This window comes from Lagopus muta, chromosome 2, assembly GCF_023343835.1.
Source record: "Lagopus muta isolate bLagMut1 chromosome 2, bLagMut1 primary, whole genome shotgun sequence".
Lineage (NCBI taxonomy): Eukaryota > Metazoa > Chordata > Aves > Galliformes > Phasianidae > Lagopus > Lagopus muta.
Window position 1 is genome coordinate 3214658 of NC_064434.1, and position 25238 is coordinate 3239895.

Genomic DNA, 25238 nt, shown 5'->3' on the forward strand with positions numbered 1-25238 from the left:
TGATTGGCATCTGGTGACATATGCTTGGCTCTGGAACTGAACTGCTGTGTAGCTACAAAATCCATTTTGTGCCACAGATTTTCTCTGAGACCCTGGGAAGTCTATTTGCCATTCTCTCCCTCCCGTGCTCTTCAGTAAAAAGAGCATAATGCATTGTCTTGCAAAAGTAGGTAGCAGTGAGAAATAAAGACATGAAAAATTGTGAGGTATTTAGATCCCATCGTGGCATCCAGTCTGCCAGGTTTTATTACACAAATATTGTTCTGGAAGCAAGAAATTTAACTAGAGCCAAAGACAAGTGATAGTTAACTGATATATCCTACTTTTGCCCACTTTAAAAATTATAATTCCTCATGACAATAAAAGCCAAGCCATGTTTCTGTGCAGCTATAGTCATGATGTTCTATTGCAAGTTCTAGACAAGATGAGCTACTCCTCAAACTTGACACCTCTATTTAGAGATGCCTTCAGATCACAGACATGCATCAGGTGGAAACAAATAGTATAGAAGGAGAAGTGTGTTTGAAGTAAAATACATAAATTAGCATAATTGCATACAGCTGATACAGGAAGTGAAAATTACCAAGAGATGTGTTTTTAACTGTATCAACCTGAAGACGCATTCAGAAGGGTTTCCCTACCATGACCATTCGTAGGTGTGGAAGGCCAAAGTTTCAGCCCTGGAAAACCATAATTAGTCAAGACAGGGACAGGATATTCTCGCCAGTAGAAGTGGAAGACCAACCTTTCAGCTTCATGAGTCCTAGCACTTTTGGACAGCGGACAATTCTGTGCCATGGGCTATCTGGCCTCTGGCTGGTCACAGTGGTAAATTTAGGCCATAAAATCCCAGCGCGGCCTCTTTGAAGGTAGTATGGTGGTCGATGCCTGGAAGTTAGGTCAGCTGCTTGAGGTTTGATCCTGTCTCTGACGCAGTCAAAAGTTGAGCTTGTTCCAACAATGGTAGTGTTTCTAAGTTCAAGGAGTCTTTTCCCCGTGTAGCACTGCTTGGCATACAGACAGTGTATTACTGGCATGAGACCCACAGTGTTGTCCACCAGCACCACACTGTCTATAATGACACTGCTTCCAAGGTGGAACATCAAACCATAGTCATAATTCTTGTAAGACAGAAAGCCTGTTATTCTAGTGCAGGTCTGAAATCCATCTCCCCTGTACAGATGAATACCGTGAAGATTTGAATGGGCCACATTTTCACTGCAATAATCAACATCCAGCAAACACTCTTGGCCTCTAATATGAAATCCAATCCTCTCAGATCCTGCCACAACATTGCCATAGAGGGAGACACCAATGACAAGATTCACCTTGATGCCAGCAACCCAGTTTAATAAACCCTCTGGCTGCCTGCTTAGAATAACGAGGTTCCTGATGAGAGAATGGTTTTTCCCTTCCAAATCGATGCCAGGTCCGACCGTGTTGAACACTATATTATCATGCAAGCAGATCCCATTGCTCATGACTGCTTTAATGCCAACTCCACAGCTACCATGAATGGTGGATGACACCACTGAGGACCGCTGAGTTACATTCCTGAATTCAATAGCAGAAAGTTGAGGAGGCCCAACGTTCAAAAATTCAATATTTAAGAGTTGAAGGACACCTGTAATGAGATAACTGCAATGAAACAGAAGCTTCCGGAACTACCTGAGGCCTGGTTGACATCCATTCAAATATCACTCAGGCATATGACAGTAGGCAACCTTTGCCATTGTATTGCCAATAAAGGGTATTTGTTCAAAAACATTTGAACACTTACAGTAAAAAACAACCAACGACAGAACCAGAACAATCTAAATATATTCCAAGATTATTATGAAATATGTGTGCTCATGTTTCATACATATCTCACAGCCACAGTTTGCTTAGAATTGCAAAGCATATGCAAATGGATATATCCTGTGCTATGCAGTTCTTTCTTGGGCAGAACTGGCCTGGTCAATGAGAGTAGGTGAATCTCTACTACCTTCAAAATCTCTCCCACTGGAATCCGTAAAACGTCCCACCAGTATCTTCCCAGTGCAAGGCACATCAGACTTGATCTGTATATTCCGTGTTAGGAGTCCAACTTCTGCAGACAAAGGGATGCTTCTACCATCTTCAATGTCATGGGGATGCCCTGGGGAGTTTCAGGAGACAAAATGTGCTAAGTGTCTATCATACCTATATACCAGTGCTTCAGGGGACATCCAGCCTAGCAGATTGTGCACAGCATCTCTGTAGAATCTGCACTGACATTCAGGTGGGTTTTTCCTCCAGCACAATCTACACACATCAACACTAAAACTGAAAGGCCACCTGCCCATCAAATATTCACCATGCATATATATTTTACCAACATACTTTGCTTTTAGAAAAAGGTGCTAAATCTTTTCCCTGCGGTACAGAGATGCCAAAATCAATGAACAGATTCACACTGATTTGCTTAAGCTCTACACGCAAGAGATGTTCTTCAGTACAGAAATACTGCATGAATTGCTATTAGAATTAGACCAACGACAGCATTAAATAGCAATTACCTACAGAGATCTGGTTGCAGGTATCTCCTAAAAAAAAGTATTGTTTGATGAGAATTCTGAGAGAGCCAATGTGGGTATCTATCCTGGAATTCATCTCTGGTGACTCTTGGAATCTCCAGACTTGACTCAGTTATCCAGCCTGGTTTTATGTAGTGGAGAGAAACAGGCAATTCTCAAGTGCAATTCATTATCTATTTTATACATCTGCTTTAAGTGAGCAGTATGTATTTATCTGCTTTGAGGCACTGCTCATGTAGATATCTACTTTTGTTTAGGTGAATCCCAGTAATTATGTAGCTCTTAATTTTTCCATCAGTTCCCTTTTTGACTCTTGCAGATATGCTTTCTAGAATGAGCTATTCAGTACAGTTTGGACCATCAATTTTGCACTATCAAAGCAGCTGAAAAAGGCAGAGAAAGATACGTCAGTAAAGTAGAATTGATCTTGCTGAGACCTGAAACAGAAGGTCTATGCTTCAGAAGGAAACTTTGAAATAGAAAAGATATGTTTCCTACCAACATGCCTGTGGATAAGGCGTTCATGGAGTGTTATACTATGACCACTGACTTCTTTAAGTGTAACTAGTTCAGCTTGGTGGGCTTCATAGGAGGAAGAGCTGATCACAAGATCCCCCTCAGGCCTCCAGTCCACTTCATCCTCCACCAAAATCCTGTAATGCCAAGATACGAAACCAATATCATTGCGAGTTATGCTCAAAGATTTCCTAAAAAAATTGGCAAGAATCTGCAGGGTATGCACTAAAAAAAATCTTTCTGTATCCAAAAACTGATGTCTTGAAATAGTGGGATTAATCCTGAACTGCCTGATTCCTGCCACTGATAACCAAGGTATCCAGTTTCAACGTACAGTTGTAGGGTGCAACTATGCTTCTTATCAAGGATGTGTCAGATCGTTGTTGCTTAAGACTTAATCAGTACAGTCAGTAACAAGGGAAAGGCAATCCAGCTCTCTGCACCCTCTGTGTTGGACACATAGAGAAGCATTTCACTGCTAAGCAAGAATACCTACTGCTATTTGAGATGTCCCAAGATATCTAACAAACAGGATTAGTCATGATAATGTATTTTTTGAAAGCATAAATCCTTCTCTGACTCACGTGTCAACTCATACTGGAAAATATATGCAACATCTTCACTCACTCAAGAAAAAGCCACTTCCATGAGCTTTCCTAGCACTGACTTGCCCACTTCCTGTACCTAACCACATTGACTTTTACCTGGTTATTAGTAGGTTCTGAAAAAAAAAAAAAATTGGCCAAGATTTTTCTAGATCAATTCCTCCCCTCCCCTCCCCTCCCCTCCCCTCCCCTCCCCTTATATTAGATATTCAAGTCTGTGAGAGCTAGCAACAAACATTCTGTTTTTGAGGTTTGTGTGCCTCTGCTGTCAATCTCCACAATGAGTCTACAAATAATTCCTTCCTAAATGCTGATATTTCACCATTACCTAGAAGGGATCCCTTCCAATGAGTTTTTATTAGGCCTAACTGTTAGGTATTTTCTTTTTCCTACATGGTTGAAGTTAAGCGTTTGGAAGACTTACTGAAAAACTTGATGAAAATTTCATGTAAGAAAGTCAGGAATAAGAACTCCAGAGAGACAGGTGCTTGGCCATGCTACATAGCTAACAGTGAATGGTCAAGGCACTTAAAGGGGAGATCCTTACACAAACACATTCCCTGGCTCGGGTGAAAAGCTTGAACTTCAGGCAGCAGACATATTCATCTAACAAGCAGCTGTGGTAGCTCCACTTAATCTGCCTTAAGATGTGGTTTCGACAAAGCCTCCCTACTGAAATAGGCCCATGTAGTTATGTCTGCTGCACCAGCTATAATAAGTTATGGAGGTGCAGCAACGGGAGAGAGAAGGTAGAAATCAAAACTATATCAGAAAAGTGAAAAATACATATCCTGAAAGGGTCACATCTCAAATACCTTACTCCTTGGGTTGCACAAGCAACCTTATATTCTCCGGTCTAATTCACTGCCTATACAAAAAAGATTTCTCAGATAGGAGAAATTATGATTCACATAAATGATGCTTACTTGCAGACAATACTTACTGAAGTACTGATTTCCGAGTTTTGTTTAATTCCAAGGTGAAATACATACGTAAGTCTCAAGTCAAAATGAACATCCTAATCACCAAGATATCAGCCATTGAGGATTTCATCCAAAAAGAAAGGAAAAACAGAGGGAGAGAAGGAGGAAGGGAAAGATAGAGAGAAGGATAGAATTAAAGAGAAAAGAAAGAAAGGAAGGACAGAGGGAAGAAAAAATCTTAGCTTTGTTCCTCTTTAGAACTGAATCTAAAAATTGTATAATTTTCTTGCAAGGAGCCACACATAACTATTCTTCTACCTAGACATAGTTTAAACAGTGTCTATCACAAAGGAAAAGAGAAATATTAGTATAAGCCACAGAAACGGGAATTTTCATTTCGTTTGGAGCCATATTTGGGCAAAAGATCACCTTTCATTGCCAGGAGCAACACTAGCTCCAAGATGTGTCCAAGACTTCCCAGGATAAGAGCTATAAATTTGCACCTTCCCATAAACCCCTGGAAAAAAAATAGAAAGCAAAAGTTAGGGAAATATTGAGTAAATAAATATACTGAAATCTTTCTCTATATTAAAGCATTTTCCTATGTTTTACAAGAAGTGTATGAACAGCACATAACTTGAAATAGAGAGTAAAGCAGAAATAAATAATTAACTTTTAAAACTACTGCTGCACATAAAGCCAAGAAAGGGTTTGCTGGCCTCTGTTTTAGTGGGTGGGTTAATGTCCCACTTGGACAACTTTTTCATGACATACTACGTCACAGAATCATAGAATCATTAAGGTTGGAAGAGACCAGACTGTCAACCCGTGACCACCATGCTCACTAAGTCACTACAGCCCATGTTACGACAGTCCTAAAGAAGACAATGGCAAGTATTGGGAATGCAACTCAGGTTATCCCACAAAGAAATACCTCCTATGACCTTCCATTTGTAGTGGTTTAAGATGATAGGATGGACAGCTACAAAGTCTTATTTATGACAACATGTAAAACGGCAGCAATATATGTCTGCTTTTCTCACCCCTAAGATGATGCCCTAAAAAATGATAGAAAGTCATGTTGTTAGCCACAGCTAAACTTCACCTCCTAAGGTTTTTAGAGTTTAAAAAACCCTTCAGAATTAATTTCCTATGTAAATTAAGTTTCTGTCTTGCCTTCTGAACATTCCGCTTACTCATCTGCTACGTTTTTAGTTTCCTGATCAGTGTGTGTAACAGTTTCTTAGTGTCTTACATGCAGACTGTGGGGTTTGATGGATTATTCATTTTTCTCCAAATTGCTGTAGTAGTCTACAAATCTAGATCCTAGAAATTGCTGTTGATCATGGAACTGAATTTCTACAAAAGTCCACCAATGAATTAAGTCTTTCAATCATAGAATCATAGAACAGCCTGGGCTGAAGGTCTAGATGATTCTTTGAGGTCAAGATCAAAGATCATCTAGTTTCAACCCCCTGCTGTGTGCAGGTCGCCAACCAGCAGCCCAGGCTGCCCAGAGCCACATCCAGCCTGGCCTTGAATGCCTGCAGGGATGGGGCATCCACAGCCTCCTTGGGCAACCTGTGCCAGTGCCTCACCACCCTCTGGGGGAAAAACTTCCTCCTAAGATCCAACCTAAACCTCCCCTGTCTCAGTTTAAAACCATTCCCCTTGTTCTATCACTATCCACCCTGGTAAAACCAACCATTTAAACAAATGTTTTATATTTATAAATGGAACTGGATGCACTGTGACCATACTAATGTTTATCATGATTGTGCCCTCTAATTTCTCATGTTAAGACCTCCAAACTGGACATCTTTTTGCTTACTGTCCTAACAAAAACTCCACAGAAGCTTTAGGAACTGACCTGGTAAATGTTTTACCTCAAAAGTATGGATGTACATTTGTAAGATGTTTTTTTCTTCTGTGTGGCACAGTAATAGTCTCAACAAAAGCAGACTTGGCAATTGCCTAAGACTGGTATGCTATAAGGAGTTATGCTCATGTCTCATACCAATACTCCCTGGGTGGACATTTATTTCCTCCAGATGATCACAGTAAATCCCTTCAGATGCCCGAAGAAGGATCAGTAGCTTTGAATCCCTTTCTAGAGGATGTTGAAAAGAACCTGAAATAAAGAGAAAACAGCAACAACCACCACAGAGGTATCAATGGTTTTGTGATGCTGAAATGATGCTCTCCCTTGTCTCATGGAAATGGTTCCCATGCACCTTGCTCCCTGCCAGAGGTCTCTCTAGGAGCTAAGCTGAACATAAAGAATGCCAGTCGTGTCTGTGGAAACATTTTGTCCACATCCCATAACTTAGGATCATGCACGCCCAAGGCTCTCCTTGGAGTCAGCAGAGAGAAAGAAAAGTTCCTTCATTGGGTGACTCACACACATCCTATATGGCCTGAATTGCCCCTTGGAAGTGGCAGCCTCTCCATTGACTTTGTAGGCAGCCTGGAGAGTGCTCCAAACTCAGATATTTCAGTTAAGTGCTTAAATTAAAAGGGAATGGAGAGCTGAATCTAAATTTAGAGTCCCAGGCGGGTTTGCCCAAGGTCAAGCAATAAGTGTGTGAAGACAGGAGGTTCTCATTCATCTCTGATCACTGAACATTTCTTTCCCCCACTCATCTTTTCCTTTCTGCTCATTTAAAATTTCACCAATTCCGAGATAACTGTTCCCATTCTGCAGCCAGGATGGCTAAGAACAGCCTTTCAAACCAACAGAAAGATTTTATTAGTGGAGGGAAAAAGAAAATACCCAACAAGTTTTGGTGCGTGTGATGTTGCTCTTATCTTGTGATAAGTCTGTACAGTAAACTGTATTCCAACTGTGACTTCATTTATTTCACCAAGGGTAGTTTACAGTTTCAGAAGAAAATGGCCCAACATTAAACAGATACTAGGGAGGAAAAAGTAGGACAGTTTTTGCCCTGGAGAAATGTATGCGGAGTCCAGTAAAAGAGTTCAGCATTCCTTTAAAATTAGAGATTAAATCAATTATGCAACAGAAAACTGCAGCAGATGTAGAACTAAAAAATATATACATATCCATACAAAATTAGCTGGCCTGTCATCTTCTTTTAATATTTAAAAATTACTAGTTTGGAAAAGATAGCTGATTTTGTATCCTAAAGAAACATTCCTTTTAAAGAGTGTTTTTAAATTCATTGAAATCAATAAATAAATTCATTGTTCCCCAGCACTATCTGACTGATATCTGTGGGCATATAAATTCACCGTGCAGTTTTATAAGGATAAAAGACCAAAAGCACAAGACCCGCACGCTCTCCATCCAGCACGTTTCATCCCAATCTCATCCCTTGTTTCTGCTCTGGGAACAGGGAGGGAATTCAAACACACAGTGTCCATCACCCATCCAACACATCTTGACTTTCTTGTTTAAACTCCCGTACCTCCCATAGACAAACACTAGTTTCAGAGGGGAAAGCACGCGACAAGGACTTTTACCACTGATGCACTAGGTTAAACAAACATCCAGCTAGAGCTGCAGAAGAGTTATGCAGACGTTTGTGTCTATTTTCGTACCCAGGGTGACTGTTTTCCTGGCTTCACCCTCCCAGCAAGATGTGATTTGAAATACTCACCCTGAACATACCTTCCCCGGTCCTCAGGTCAACCCTGCCCCCAGTGATGAAGTTACCAGCTATGATGATGACCCAAGAAAGACTCAAGGAAAATATTTAGGCAACTTAACGCTGGTGTTATGAAAGTATTCACAGTTACCTTTTCCTAATCATAATGACAACCCTTTCAACTGGGGCGTTTTTATCATTATGAATTATTATTCGTGTTATCACCAGTGTTATTATTTTACTGCTGGTTACGAAGAGCTTAATATTTTTTTCTAATTAAGTCAATTAAAAATAGCTCTGTAATATATTCAACTCTCAGCTCGACTTTAAAACAATTTTTAAGTGGGCTTCCAGGCTTGACAATCACAGAGAAATGTTTGGAAATGTGAACTTTAAAGGCTTGAATTGGAAGTTATGACTCTTTAAAAAGAAATATATCTACATTTAGCTAAAATTTGTGATTTTTTACTTTTTTTTAATCCCAAAAAAGCATGGCAATATTTTAGGGAATGCTGCCCTTGTTAAAATCTCTCTTTCTCTCAAATCAGAGTGAGAAACAAAGCAGCTACAATAAAAAATCATGGTTACTCATCACTGTATTAAATCCTTTAAAAAGAAACCCAAAAAGAGAAGATGATGTTCATAAGAATGGTTAGTTGCCTGGAAACTGTTAACAGTACACTACATAAAAGAATGCAGGAGGTGTCTGTGACTAGAAAAAAATTGACTTGTTTTCTAAATATTTAGAACAAAAATAACCCCAGCATTGCTTATTTCTATTAATAGCTTTAAGTCAACGAGTGTAACATGAATGCAAGGAATACCAAAGAGTTGGCCTGGAAACTCACTGAACTACTAAGGTGGACTTTTCAGTAAGTTCGGATCACTGACAATATCTCAGAGCTCTTGAAGAAAGCTACGACTGTGCCAATATTTCAAAGAAAGATAAGAGTAAGAGCACCAGGTAATTACAGCCCTGTCAACCTGACACTGATTGTAGGGGGAAAAAATAAAAATAAAAATGGAATGTCCAACCCTGAACACAATTAATAAATCGTTAAGGGGGGATGATATAATTAATGCCAATCAACATGGCTTAATAGAAAATAGGTCCTGTGAAACTGCCTTGTTATCACCTTCTCATGAGACTACAGTTGATAAAGATATGATACAATTGGCTTCCCCAAAGCATTTGACTTGGTAGCACAAAACTTTCTGATTAACAAACTACATTGGTATGACAAGAATATGGCACACATTGGTTTCCAGGCTGACTGACTGAAATAGGACTTTCAGCTCAAGCAGGTCAAGAGATCCTGCAACCACTGTGGCATATGACAATTTGTCAGTGCCCCAAAGGGGTATCAAGGGACTGGAAGTACACAGGTAAGTGGTAAGCCAACACAGCGATAGTTTGGAAGAGAAGAATATAGGGGAGAAAGTGAAGAACGTTCAAAATGTGATAAAACATGTCTTGAAGAGCTCCCTCAGCTTACTCAAAGGAAAATCCAAAATAGTTAATGCACAAAAGTCACCGGGCAGGATAACTTTAATGATCATGTGAAACAACGGTCCTAGGAAATCACAGCTTTTGTAATAAGTCATTTTGGTAAAAAAAAAAAAAAAGAGTTGCTATAGACACGGGAATCGTCATCTCTGCAACACACATGTGAAGGATCTGGGTTTAAGTGCTGTCTTTGAACTTTGGATGTGAGAACTTCAAGTTACTTGCACCACTTTATTGTGGTGAGTAAGCCTTACAGAAAGTCACAAAGCTCTCAAATTACCCATCCTGCACATCTGACGCAGAGAAATGGATCCCATTCCGTGCTCCTTATAGGCTTGCCAATTTGACAACAGCCTGGTTGATCATAAGGTGAGATGATAAAGCACAGCTGGCAGAGAGGTGAGAAAAGGGTAATTGCGACCAGAAGCCAACAGAACTGGTTGGTGAGAAATGCAGAAAAGTTCAGAAGGGAACAGTGCCAGCATATGTTGAATCACAGAATCATAGAATGGTTGGGTTGGAAAGGACCTCAAGGATCATGAATCTTAAACCCCCACCACATGCAGGGCCACCCACCTGCACATTTAATACCAGCCCAGGCTGCCCAGGGCCCCATCCAACCTGGCCTTGAATACCTCCAGGGATGGATGGGGCATCACAGCCTCTCTGGGCAGCTGTTCCAGCACCTCACCATTCTCTCTGTATAGAACTTCTCCCTGGCATCCAACCTAAACCTTCCCTCCCTCAACTTCAAACCATTTCCCCTTGTCCTGCTGTTATCTACCCTTATAAAGAGTTGATTCCCCTCCCCTCTGTAGGCTCCCTTTAGGTACTGAAGGCTGCAATGAGGTCACCCTGCAGCCTTCTTTTCTCCATGCTGAACAAGCCCACCTTCCTCACCCTGTCAAAGTAGGCAAGACCTTCTCAAACACACATCTTCTTGCAGCTAGGATGCAAAGTTTGCTGATTTGCCCAGATCAGCCTGGGCAAAGCTCCCAAGCAATATTTTTTCCCCTTCTTCGGTGCAGATGGGAGTAATCATGTCGATGCCAGAGAGCTGGGCTGCCTGCACAGGCACAACACAGTGACAGTGTGCCTTCCCAGTCTCCCTGGTGCTTGATGTCACATCACACAGCCTCACTGTAGGTGTGTGCAGTTCTGCAGAGGGTCTAAATTGATGCTCTTTTGGGAAAAATTGGCACAATACATAAAAAATACCATGTATGTCATAGGAGAATAGAAGAAAAAAAAAAAAGAGAGAACAGAGAGAAGGGTATATTTTTTCTACCCAGATTTTCACTTGCTCTGGATTTGGTTTTCTGTTGCATTTCAAAAGAATTTTCCATTGTTTTCGTGTTTTACTCTGATTCCAGATGTTCTTGACAATTTTTAATGCTTTTTTTCTCTATTTTTCCACAGCAAATCCCATTCAATTCCTTCTCAGAATAGCGGGTGTTTCCTGTCTTCTAACCTTTCTTTTATTTACAACATAACACTCTGCAACAGCTGTTGCATATAAGAGCATGGAATTCTCTGAGATAAGGCTCCCTCCCTTCTATTAGTAAATAGACTTTGCTAAGCATCTTGCTGTGACCTTCTCCAATAGAAGCTCTGTGTTTCCCAAATCTGAAACTTCTTGGACTCTGCCTGACCAGCTACTTTGATAACAGTGGTGTATTGTCACCAGAAGACCTGCAGAATGTTTATCTGTGGTCAGTGCATAGCGTTGGTTATCCTTCACAAGGCATTTCTTCACATGTCCAGGATATACTCTGCAGTGAAGCTGTACGAAGGAGGCATCATGTTGTTGCCTCTTATAGCTGCTGCTGCCAAACAAGCAGAAGAGATAAGAGGCAGACAGAGAGAGCTGCAGCCAGCAGCCAGAAATGAGAGATGAATAAGCGAGATGAAAGATGAGATTCAGCTGCCAAAATATGGATACCTAGAGTCATTTGAGAGCTCTAGACGACTTCAAATCCAGCGTGTGAGGATGACAGATAGGAGACATGGATCAACAAGAGAACAGAGCCAGATGGGATTCCTGAGTGTGCCCTAAGTGATTCAAAGTCCCTATTTTTAGGCATCTGAACTATTTTCCCAGGGAGATTCATATGCTTCATCCCTGCAGACAGCCAAGGTCAGGCTGGATGGGCTGTGAGCACTGATGGAGCTGTGGGTGTCCCTGCTCAGTGCAGGGAGTGGGACCACATGGTCTTTAAAGGTCCCTTCCAAATCTCATGATCCCATGATTCAATGGACTATGCTGCGGTTTCTTCATGTAGGTGAATCCTTGTTCCCTGAACATGTGAGATAACAAAGATCAGACAGAGCAGCTTAGGCTATATTTTAATCTAGATAACCATATCAAGCAGTCCCACAGAAGCAGCTCACAGGCTGATGTCCACATGTAACAAGTAAACATAAGTGCCTTAAGCATGCAAACCAAATCTCTACCCCAGATTGATACTATCAGTTGAAAGAAACCAATGGCTTGGAAAGGGCAAGGAACAAAGAGATGAAAGCTGAGAGATGAAACGAAGGAGATGCAGATGGTGCAATGAACTTTTCAAAACGCTTTTTCTGTTATCTGGGATGAAAAACTTCTTGCAGTATCCCATGTTCAACAGAAGTCGTGTAGCTGCACAGGGATGTAATGGGACTGTTTGATGGCACTCTGAGCTCACAACTAAAGAATATGGCACCCAACTGAGGTAGTGGAGAAGCTGGAGAAGAAAGTCCTTTGGTAAGACTCACTTGAGCCCCAGTTGTCCATATGAGGCTGAGCATTAATCATCATTAACATATCATAGATTCATAGAATGGCCTGGGTTGAAAAGGACTTCAAAGATTATCCAGTTCCAACCCCCTGCTATGTGCAGGGTCACCAACCACCAGGCCAGGCTGCCCAGAGCCACATCCAGCCTGGCCTTGAATGCCTGCAGGGATATGGCCTCTTGCCTCAAAGGAGTGACAAGATTGACAAGCAGCCATCATGAGATATGCAAAAAAAGAAGAATGTGAGATGTTGAGACTGAAAAGAGAAATGCTATCTGGGTAATTAGTTAGTGGTTCTACTACAAAAAGCAAAAAATAACCTGGATGAGCATAGCAGAAATCAGGATGAATCCAACAGATCGATGTGTACAGAAGGTTCTCCAACATCTTCCACAGCTTTATCAAGAACTGAGAGCTTTTTTCAGCACAGGAAGGGATCAATTTCTATGCGTGCTGTCTGTTCTATATTGCTGACTTGGGTTAAAATGAATGCAACCATCCCAGGACAGAACATAAAAAGAACCTCTGGTACACTGAGATGAGCATTACCTTTCTTCATCTAAAACTGTGCACTGAGGGTATTTAGCAAATCACTTATTCTCTCTGAATCTCCATCTCTGTTATAGATTGGAAAAATAATTGTTTTTTTAAACAATTGCCAGCTCAGAAAGGTAAAAATAAATGGTATTTCTTGAATGTTACTGCTGATATCATCATCAGATCACCCTGAGGCAACAATGCTGAGGAGCTAGGATCACTTTGCGGATAGACCCACACATTGCTTCTTGTTTGTCTGAGGGCTCAAACAGAGGTTTTTCAATCCGTTCCAGAGCATGAATAATCTCAAAGCTCCCTGATTCTACTGATCATAACTGACACTGACCACGGATTATGCCACACACTGAAGAACAGACGATGGACCATCCAACATCAAAGGCCTCACAGATCTCCCAGCTTTTGCTGTATCTTCCCATCCCAGTTTCCCTACAAATTACTGTTTTAGCAAAGTCATTTGGATCTGGTTGATGTTTCAAAAACTCCACTTTTACCCTGATTTTTCCTTTGTTACATATTTCTAATGTCACTGAATTTCTTACAATTATGTTTTAACCACCTGACTTAGTTTATTTTTACCTGAAAGTAAGATGCCAAGTGCTCTTAAGGGTACCAAAGTACAAGTAAGTTGTATTTTCAGAGCTTATCATCACTCTCTAGCAGCTGAAGTGAACAAAATACTCGTACTGCCTGGAAGTGTTGGTTTGGCACAGGCCACTGGATTTGCAGCAACTACGTGGCCAAAAATTCCTGTGCCAAAAACGGGGCATGGAGATGTTACAGAACAGGGAGGAAACTGGATCACATGATGTCAACCTCAGATCCTGCTCAGACAGTGTTGAATGTTGATGTCCACATCTATTAAATTTGTTTACTAAACTGTCTCATTATCTACTTTGTGTCAGGATTTCTTTAGGGTGGGGTAGAATTGGACAGATGGGCTTCAGAACCTTCCTTCAGGCACGGAACAGCCAGGATTGGACAGATGGGCTCCAAGAAGCTACCTTTAGGCCTTGAACACATGAGAAGAGAAAGAGGAAGGGAAAACACACGCAATCTCAATTTTAGAAGCAAGCACAGAAGCCAGTGAAAGATGTTGGAAACTTGAGGTTTCTACCCACCTATCATCTTTGCAGCTCAAACGGGAGCAAGGGCATCTCTCCAGAAGAAGCTGGACCATGATTCAACAGCTGCAAATACCTGTTTGGCTTTTAATGTCATGACTAGTCACAGATATGCTGCAGGGGACTTTGTGCAGCTAAGTGCTTCTATGTTTTTTAATAAGCTTTTTAGCAGCGAACACATGCTTTTTCTTAAAACCAATATGAAACCACATTTAAAGTACCATAGATTGGAACTAAGAAATGACTGAGAGTCTTTTAAGTATATAGATACATTAACCTTCCAGATTTAGCTTTTAAACCCTTTTTTTTTTTACAATAGGAAACAAGGCAGCAAAATAACTCTTTTGGCCACCGCTGTATTAACTAAACAGTCCCTTGAGATTAACAGCAAACAAATACTGGAGATCACAAACAAATTATCTTTTTAAAGTTCATGAAACCAATCTTGAGAAAGGTCAGACAGTGATCAACAATGTGATCCCAGAGTCCTAAGGATTCCTGTAAGTAAATACAATGCCCAGCTTTAGGAACCTTGATAATTAAGGGGAACTGCTTAATAACTTCTGTGCGGAAAAGCACTGAGCTGTCCATTGCAAGTAATGTGGAACAGCCCCAGTAATAGTGGGGACTCTGAAAGCACTAGAACTAGGGCCAGGCAGCACCTCACCTGTACAGTGGGTTGAGAAGAACAAATGTTCTGAATCCAGCTGTGCCAAACGTACAACATGGAGAGATTTTCAGACAAAATGCTTTTCCACCTTTTGCTTGCGTTGGCTTTGAATATCTCTGTTACAACAACTAAGAGCCTCACAGACATCAAGGACTGCTTGAGCACTGCTTGAATAAGAACCTGCCCTGAGGAATTGCTGTCTTATGAAGCAGCCCCACATGAAGTAGGGAGAACTTTCACAAGCTCCAGATGAAATCTCAGCCACCATGAAATCAGGAGAAGTTTTGCTATTGACTTCAGTGGAGCAAGGACTGCAGTAGTTGTAATATGATGCTATTAAATGAACATGTAATTAGTTCCAGCAGATAATCCTTGTATAGTTAATGTGGATTCTCAGGGTCCACACTGCTGACACCCAGATAAATACTGCAGCAGTAGAATCATAGAATCATTCAGGTTGGAAAAAACATTTAAGATTGTCAAGTCCAACCCCAGCCCACCCTCATCACGCCCATGGACCACATCCCTCAGTGCCACATCTCCAGGGTTCCTGAACACCTCCAGGGATGATGACACCACCATTCCCTGAGCAGCCTATGCACTAATGTCCAGCATGAATCTCCTCTGGCACAACTTAAAGCCTATCTCTTCTCCTATTGCTATTACCTGGGAAGAGGTAACAGAATGACTAGAAGGTTTCTAAACCAAAAGGTTTCCTTCTTTCCTCGTCCATTAAGAATAGAAATCTCCAGGTAACCCCAAGACAGGCTGCTCACTTACCCACGTTCAGTGTACCTCCCACAACCACAATACAGGCTGCACTCAGGACATTGCTGGAGTTGGTGGGGAACTCAAGAGTCCCAAGGATGTAGAGACCTCTTAGAGGAGGAAGATCTGTGTCCACCAGGATGGTCCGGTCTGGGAAAGAAAGCAGAAAGTGATTTGGAATGTAAGCATAAAAGTGGAGAAGCTTGAAACGTTTGGTTTTCTCCAGATTAGATTATTTAAATTTTCAATTAGAACCAGTGGAACAGGACTTGTGCGTTTGTGCCACTTCCACAGCCAGAGCTTCATCTGCAGCTGAGCATCCATGGCATGACTTTAATCTGATAAATGAATGATAACATCATATTTGTAATATTACATTCATATTTCTGTGCGTAAGTCTCATCAAATGTCACATATGAATATGAAGAATACATATGAATGGCAGCAAGTTGGAGACGTGCCGATCTCATTGGGTGAGTCTGGTTCTATTTGTGAAAATAAATCTTGATCAACTAATACAATACAGTGTGAATAATTTAAGCTGTCCAGACGATGTTTTTCCCTCGTGATATTGCAGAGAAGAATGAATGAAGTGAAAAACTACTGCATTCCCTGTTAGTTGGTAGGTTGACAGAAACCAGGGGAATCATTGTTCCCTCAGCTACTTGAGGATAAAGCAAGGAGTGTGAGTCACTTCTGACCCCATTTCCAAATTCCTTGATCCCCACTTCGACCAAGCTGATACTAGAAGTGCATTACAGCATTGGATATCACCGGAGATCAATTCATTACTGCCTGGGCTAGCTTATTTCTGTTAATTTTGGACTGGCATTGGCTGAGCACACTGACATCACTGCTGCCCCCCCAAATGTGCAAATTTACAGTCGATGAGCCATCCAAATGCCAATAAAGCTTTCATTCTAGGGCATGAGTAGGACTTAAACAGCGCTTATCTTAATGGTAGTCCACCACACAGAGGTGAATTCCCCCCTCAGGACACATCTAATGTCCTTTAATGTCACTGGGAGGTTTTCACTGGAAACCACCTCAGACCCTTGAATTGCAGTGTTCAGCTCCTTTCCTTATCAACAAGAGTAGCAGCTTCCTGGAATGGAATCTCAGACACAGCGGACGTGCCTGTAAAGAGGAGAAGGGTTCGATGAGATGCTGCCATCCAGACTCTTAATGTGGAGCAGAAGTCCCCCGTAGGATTGTGGCCTTCATAAAAATAACTTGCAGAAAATGTCTATTGTCAACATAAGGGCAGTTGCCAAATCCTACTCAGAGATTTCCTGTGGCCTTCCTTTGATATCATGCGTATTTATTGTGAGGCACAGCTACAGAAAACAGAAGGGATTAAGGAGCACACATTTTCCAGTGGCCTTTGACACAGAAGTGTGAATGGGCCACCTGAAACTCCTACTGACATGCAACGTCTTCAGAAGTGAATGAGATGTTAACTCTTTTGCTTCTGCCAACGCCATTAGCATCCTCTTTGACAGAAACAGAACCTTGCAATGCTCCAGGAAAGTCTTCTCCTGGGAACAGGCAATTAGTGAGCCATTCCTAGTGAAGGTTTGTTAAATCTTCTCAAACTGTCTGCAGGAAACATAAAACCACACAAAGCACACACAGAAGGGGACTGCAACGATATGAGTAGGTTGGTTCAATGCTAACATGCCCAGGTCCTTCGGTTTTGCAGTCCTGATGCGTCACAGGTGTGTAGGGAGAGGGAATCACTGCATGCTCGGGGGGCCTGGGTCTGCTTACAGATTTGCTCATGCTTTCTTCATACACTGTTCTTGTAATTCAGTCTTTCCAGTCTTCCTTTCCATTTTTTTCCCTTCTTTCTCTGCAAAGGACAAGCTGGTTGCTCCGTTCTCAAAGTGTACACCAAGCACTGCAGCTATCCATGGTCACTCAGAACACCCCCATCTCAAAAAAAATCCCTGCATTCTCGGGCTGAAGCATCGTTCAAACATGTGACATTCTCACAGCATTCTGATGTAGTAAGTCTCTACAGAGCAAATGCAAGTGCAACATTTTTTTCCCTAAATCTCATACCGACAGTACTCAGTATATTTTCATAGGCATGAAGAAACTCTTGTCTATAATCTCTTTATAGGACAGGTGTAGTCCTACGCCCTGCAGAGCTGAGAAGGCTAGGCACAGTATGTGAGGATACAAAACAGAGGGAAGAGAATAAGGGGAAAGATGTTGTTAAAATGATATCTCTCAGACAGAACGGGTATCTAGTTTGTGAAATCACAGCTCGAGAATGTGGCAAAAAGCTGCAGCTGACAAAGGCCATAAGTATATTCATCAAACACAGACTGAAACATTTTTACAAGGAAAAGAAGGGCTCCTAGGCATACTATTTATATGTCAGGTTCCTGTCTTGAACAGGTATTTTTTGCTGAGTTGCACGTTCTTCAGAAAAAGGTTTCCTGGAGGAAATTGCAGCCTCTCTGTAACTGTAGCATCATACATGTGAGCCCTGAAACACAGTTATATGAAATTCTCCCAGAGAATCTCTGCAAACCTGGGGTTTCCTCAGTTGAACAGAGCCACAGGGTGTGATGCCTGGGGTATGAAGTTCTCAGAGGGGGAAACATTGCTCTGTAGAGACAACAGAAGGCTCCTTTGCAGCCAAACAGGTTCTTGCACACTTGAGAAAGACAAACAGATTCAAGGGAGGCCTCAGGATGAACACAGCCTGTACAGAATATGCTCAGTCATATATTCTAAGGAGATGGCTACAAAGGGGTTAAAATCATAAACCTTCAGTCACTGAGCTCAAGAGATTTACTTTCACAGAATGACAGAATTGAGTGGCTATTCTCCAATGAAGACATTGTCATAATAGCAAGCAACTGCTTTTAGAAAGCGATAGTTCAAGCCTGAAAACAGGGCTAGATTTCATTATCCATATATTTTCTTCTACACAAAAGCTCGCAGGTATGCTACAGTCTTAATGTTCAGATGTACCACACTGAGAACTCGCTAATGACTCCAGCACTGACACAAAATGCCTTTGATCAACTGTATTGCACTATAAAACACCATAGCATGCCATTGAATGGAAATCAGGCACAACAGAAGAGCTATTATATGAGATACAGTACTCCAGCATTCATCTCTTCAAACAGAAAAAGTTCAAAGAAAATCAAAATCAGAAAATGAATAACAAAGTGAATTCCACCACTAAAAAAAAAAAAAAAGAAGAAGAAGAAGAAGCAGCAGAAGAGGAAGAAAAAGAAATTGCCAGAGGCTACATGATATCATACCAGTACCCTTCAAAACAGCATTCCACCAGCTGGAATTATAACACGTTCTCCCAACCCTGAGCGTGCTGTGTCAGGAGTGTGTCACACTGAAAACCATAAAGCAAAGCCCTGAAAATCCAAGGGCTTGAGAAGCTAATGCTGCCAGACCAGCATGACTAAACTCCTCCAGCTTGTTTTTCAAGGTGCAGAAGCTGCTCAAGCCTGTGTGGTGAATTCAAGAAGTCCTTGCGGGATGGCTGCAGCTCTGGAGGGTTAAGAGACAACAACGCATATTCCTGAAGCCAGAATTATCCAGCTGGAAGAGACTTAGACCTTCAGGGGAGTCAGACACTAAGGAGACTTGCAGCATTCCAGCACTGAAAGTTAATTTAACAGGAGAGACCCACCTTTGCTGCAAGAACTTCTGAGTTTCACCAATGCTTTCGAATAGGGCAAAACCAGAAGACCTTCATATTCATCCTTATTTCCAGCTCTCCAGATTTACTCAGAGATTTCAGCACTGTGTGAAGCCTGGATCAAAGTCCCCCACTGCAGTTCTTTGCACTAGAAACAAGATCTGAACAACCATTACTTGCTTTTTTTTCATTCAGGGCTGAGAGGACTGACACAGTAATGCAGAGATAGGCCCAGAACTTGGCTTTCAAGCTGAAAATCACTGTGGATAGCTTCCAGAACAGATAATTAGGAGTAGCTAAAATAGGCTACTCACAGAGATCCCCCACAGCCCCTGGCCGTGTGCTGGGCACCCAGATCTGGTTGGCCCTGCTGGAGCAGGGGAAAACAGAGGGATCCAGAGGGGAATGGTCTTAAACTGAGACAGGGGAGGTTTAGGCTGGATCTTAGGAGGAAGTTTTTCCCCCAGAGGGTGGTGAGGCACTGGCACAGGTTGCCCAAGGAGGCTGTGGATGCCCCATCCCTGCAGGCATTCAAGGCCAGGCTGGATGTGGCTCTGGGCAGCCTGGGCTGCTGGTTGGCGACCTGCACACAGCAGGGGGTTGGAACTGGATGAGCGCTGTGGGCCTCGGCAACCCAGGCCATTCTGTGATTCTGTGATTCTGTGAAATGGGAAGGGAAACATGAATAAAATGCCATGACTAAACAGCTCTTCATTATTTCATTCTAGATTCTGGATCCAAGCAAGGACCTTGCATTTCTTGCAACTAGAAACTCATATACACAGTTGTGGCAGCAAAGCAAGGTATGAAAAATGGACCGAAATTTCTTCTTGCCCAGTCTTCTTGCCTAGCTTTCATTTGAGCATATGGTACACTTGTCACACTAATAATGGCTATGATTCCAATTTAAGACACTGCACACTGTCAACTCACACCATAAATATAGGTTTCAACATCTCCAAGCCAAAAAGAATGAGGAGGAGAGGGAAAAGAAAGCAGGAAGCAAGGAGAGGGTAATCAGAAGAGACAGATGGGCAATTGAGCAGTTCTTTCTCAAGAGAGTTCAGCTGATGGACAAATTTGTGTTCTTACTCTTGTTGCTATTCTTGGGCTAAAACAGAAGAACAATTCCAGAAATGGAAGGGTGAGGAGAAGGGTTTCTGCACACCTGCTAATCATATATCTCAATTCTAGCGATAGAAGCCAAGGTGTTTTTTATCACTGATAGGAATAAGATGGGCCTGTCCACCAGTCCTACCATTTTCACATACTGTTTCCTTCTTTTTGTCTGTTAAACACTTAGTTGTGTTTTTTCTACTCAGTAAAGCTCCTCTGAAGAACAGTCAGTTTTACTGCCTGCAGTGGAGGAGCTGAACACTGCAATTCAGAATTGCAAGCTCCCAGTGCCTAATCCCACTCAGGCACTAAATTTTGACCCCAAAGACTGTGAGGCCACATTGCACAGCAATAGGCCTAAGCTAACGAGCTTTGCCTCTCAGGAGAGCTAATTAGTTCTGGTATATCAGCACGCTGATGCAGCAGTCTTATTTCCAGTTCTAGAACTAGATCAGTTGGGCTGGGCTGTGGGCAGTGCGTGATGCTTCAGGCACAGCTTAGTCATGTAGACAGAGCCTTGTGGTGTGTCACAAAGGCTGCAGTCAATATCTCATGCAGCAGCTTAAAATGAGACAGTTAGGAGGAGGATTACGCTGACATTTGCAGGAAACACAGAGGTGATTTGTTCATGGGTGAATTTGCAATGCAGCAAAGGACCACCAGAACCTCAGCAAGCAGTTTTAGCTTTCCTAACCTAATCAGAACAATCAAACTCCAAACCGTTAGCCAAGCTTTTTTAATTACTACCTCCTGTCTCTGTGTAGATTGTAATTTGCTTCCTGAGACTGTAGGAACACACTCTATATAATTTATTAATGTCAGTACAGAGGCCTCCACTACCATTGGCACTCTTGTCTGTCTCTGACACGTAGTTATAGTTTCCAAGGCTGAAATGCTTTGGTCATGGGTTCTAAGCTGGGATGTTTGTTGATCTGGGTATAATGTGATACACAAGAAGTTGAAACGTGATCTGTTGTAGTTCCCTTGTCTTGTTCTTTGAGATCAAGGAAGGACAAAATGCAAAATTCATCCATAGCAAGAGGACTAGACAGCGAGCAAAGCACGCAAGAAATGCATCGCTGCTTCATGCCTACATAAGGGTTCAGGTACAACAGAGGTGAGAGTGGCACAGGAACCAGGAAGAAAGGACACTTTTTCTCACTAGCAAACAGGTGCAAGTTCAACATGTGGAGTACTACTGTGGGAAGAGAAAAGCAAGCCCACTGTTTTGGGTGCCACGCTTGGACTTTCTAGATTAGGGTCAACCCCTTTTCTGGTACAGATTCCCTCTGGCCAGGCCTTTACATGGTGCTGTGTCTACACACAAGGGAAATAAATACACACCATCACACAATGGTTTAGAGACATACATTAACGGCAAGCTGCGCTTTCTCTCCAGGCACTGAATGTGGTCTGTAGAAATGCTGTTCAGGATGCACTTTATGATGCCTGAACTAAGTCATCTGATAAGAACAAGGTGCCTAAATGTCAATCATAGTAAATTAGTTCAGACATTTAGCCCCATCTGAAATGTCCTTGGATATTTGAGACCTCCACACTACAGAACTGGCAAATACATCATCGGGGACATATTTTTTAGCTTTAAAAAATCAAATAATAAGTATATTTCAAAATAAATATTGCAGTGTTGTGGTTTGAAAACATTAAAATATCCCCTCCCTGAGAAGAAAAATAACAGCATAAAATATTTTAATTTTGTGAATTTGCATTTTGTGAACTTCGTATTTAAGGCCTTTTATTTTTAGAAAAGCTATTTGCTGAAATTAAAATAACTTCACAAAGTGTTTCAGTAAATCTGAAATTCTGTCAAACTTAACCGAAATTTCAAGGATGGGAATGTTTCAGACAAAAATCTTTTATCCAGCCTTCAAGTCAATGCAAACTGTCTCCAAGAAGCTGAGTGAGGGGGCAGTGTGACTTATCTTTTCTGAATATGAAGTATTTCTTGCTACATGCATACGGCTTTTCCCAGTTATTTCTGTAGAAGATTTGACGCTAAGAACACGTCCTGGAAGCATAACAAGGAAAACAAAATAAAATCCAACTCAACAGTTACAGAATCACAGAATTATCTTCACTGGAAGAGACCTTCAAGATGATCACAACCAACCACCAGCATGACCTACTGAGGCCCATCACTAAATCACGTCCCTCAGCATCATGTCCACATACTAATGGGCACCCCGTTTCAGTGCTTCACCACATTCTCCATGAAGAAATTCTTCCTAATAACCAACCTAAACCTCATCTGGCACAACTTGTGACCACTGATATTGTCAGTCACCCTCATATCTGGAAGATCTCTCCAAAAAACTTCTAGCTCTAAAGTACAGATAGTTCTCAGAGAAGGTCTGAGCAAAGATGCTGACCTTGCAGTATAGGGAAAGATCAGCAGACCTTCTGTCTGTCTTTTCAGGCTTTCCAACTGTCTCAGCAAATGAGAAACTCCAAACTGATTACATTGAGACCTCATCTCTTCCCTCCCAGTTTTCCCAGCACTTAGCTCCCAGACAAACAAGTGTAAAGGCTGTTAGCCTGTTTTTTAGTACAATGATGACATATTTTTAATGATAGATAATTAAGTCCAAACTGCTATTTACACTCCACACCAAAATGCTAGCACGCAACAACAGAAACTTTTTTTCCACATTGATTTCGTATGCCAGAAACGCATGGAAGAGTAAGAGACAAGAAGCAGCATTACCCCTATTTCCAGATGTGGAACTGTGGTAGGCACACAGACTTAAAAGAAATGAGGAGAAGCACCAGGTCCCAGAATACGTCAGGTTCACAGCGTTCAGAGGATCATAAGATAATTCAATCTGAAAGGAACCTCAGATGCTCATTTAGTCTAACTTCCTGATCAGATCAGGGTCAGCTTTTACGTAAAAAGGTTATCACAAGTTTTCTCCTCCAAATGTTGCTGCAAGCTCCATCATATCTTTGCTAGAATACAGAAAGGTGTTCATGCAATAAAGCTGTAAACTGAATCAGTATTTAAATGTAACTGAAGTTTGAGGCTGAAATACAAACAGATACTGAAACATCTGGGAGGCACTCATGGCAAACGGACTGAGAGGTTATCACTGATACCAAGAATTGCAATAGGAGAATAATATGGAAGGTGGCACAACTGTGGAAATGTGAAATGTCCTCCCTGCACAAAACACAGAGAGGTAGGCCCGGAGATGAGACCTTTATGACCCATGATCCTGCTCCTAAAATAAAGTCCCTGCATACATTTAAGCCAGGACATCAGCATGAGTAACACTTTGTCTGTTTACGTGCACACAGAAAATATTACTCTGTTCCAAAAATCACACTTGTTGATCAAGAAACCAACACGATCAGGTCCTGCATACACTAGAGTAGAGGCTGGTGACAAAGAACACATGCTGTATCTGTACTAACATAGAGAGATCTAAGCACCATTACAGAAATTAAACACCATCATTTCCATCCTTACTGGGTAAGATGATGACGTCTTCTCCTGGACCTGGGATGCTGCAGTTGAATCCACCCCAGCCTTTTTCCACATCCTTCCATGTCTCTGGGTGCGACCATTTCAAAACAGAATCAGAAGGATCTACAAAATAGGACACATGAAGAGAGAATTATTGTTTTCAGTAGCTGAGAGCATTATTGTTTCTGAGATAGTTAAGCATCTGCGGCATTACCATCCTCCTTTTGTCAATGATGAAGCAACACTAACTGCTCTATGTTGCCTTCCATTCTTAAAGGAAGTTGCCAATAGGAGAAACAAAAACAGCTCTCTCTCCCAAACCTGTATTTTTGGAGTTAAACTTCAGGAAGATAGCTGAAAAAGAGATTCAAATTGTTTGGGATCCAGGAAAAGTGAAGCAAATCTTGAGGCTTATGGTTTGTGAATATGCATCACAAACAACAACTTCATGGTGACGAGTCTCAAGCACAAGCGGTATGAGAAGCAGCTGAGGGAACTGGGATGGTTCAGCCTGGAGAAGAGGAGGAGGCTCAGGGAAGACCTTATAGCTCTCTACAACTACCAAAAAGGAGGTTGTGGTGAGGTGGGGAACGGCTTCTTCTCCATGTAACTAGTGACTGAATGAGAGGGAATGGCCACAAGTTGCATCAGGGGGTGTTCAGGTTGCACATTAGGAAACATTTCTTCTCCAGAAGACTGTTTAGGCACTGTAACAGGCTGCCCAGGGAGGAGGTTGAGTCACTGTCCCTGGAGGTGTTCAAGAAGCATTTAGATGTTGTACTAGGGGACATGGTTTAGTGGGGAGATACAGGTGGTAGGTGGACAGGTGGACTGGATTAATTAGAGGTCTTTTCCAACCTTGGTGATTCTATGATTCTATGATTAGTTTTACTTACATCATCCAAGGCTCTGAGCACTCTGAACACAAAGTTAAAACGAACAAGCAAAGATACAAGCCAGTCACCTCTTCTTTTGTGGCAATACCAGAGGACAAAAATAGTAAATTAACAAAAAAATGTCAACTCTTCTCACACGTTTTTCTTCACCAGTGTTCTAGAAAACAGATTGAATTCCTGGAGTATGCTAAATTGTGAAAGTTTTTTTAAAAATGAGTAATTAACTCTCACTAGATTTTTAGCCCATAGAAAAGCAATGCTGTGCACGTGGTAATGAAGACCTGTGGTGAAACACCAGCTTAACTGGGACACGTAGCAACTCCTACAAAGTTTTAATTTTAATGTTCAGCTTAATCCAAAGGGAAACTTTTGAGTCTCAGCAGCATCAGGAAAACATTGGGAGAAATAAAATGCACAAAGTGTAGGTACTTGTGCTTGCATTTTAGACAGC

At 41.7% G+C, this 25238-nt stretch overlaps 1 protein-coding gene across 1 annotated transcript in view; it reads right to left on the minus strand.

Moving 5' to 3' along the window:
• PKHD1 (PKHD1 ciliary IPT domain containing fibrocystin/polyductin) overlaps positions 1 to 25238 on the minus strand; it is a 246991-nt gene that overhangs the window by 83177 nt on the left and 138576 nt on the right. Inside the window, exons 50-56 of the mRNA XM_048935320.1 lie at positions 23895 to 24014; positions 15622 to 15759; positions 6620 to 6733; positions 5032 to 5119; positions 3057 to 3211; positions 1988 to 2140; positions 746 to 1624 (exon numbers count right to left, since the gene is read on the minus strand). Of these exons, the coding sequence (XP_048791277.1) occupies positions 746 to 1624; positions 1988 to 2140; positions 3057 to 3211; positions 5032 to 5119; positions 6620 to 6733; positions 15622 to 15759; positions 23895 to 24014 (1647 nt within the window). The remainder of the gene's footprint in view (positions 1 to 745; positions 1625 to 1987; positions 2141 to 3056; positions 3212 to 5031; positions 5120 to 6619; positions 6734 to 15621; positions 15760 to 23894; positions 24015 to 25238) is intronic.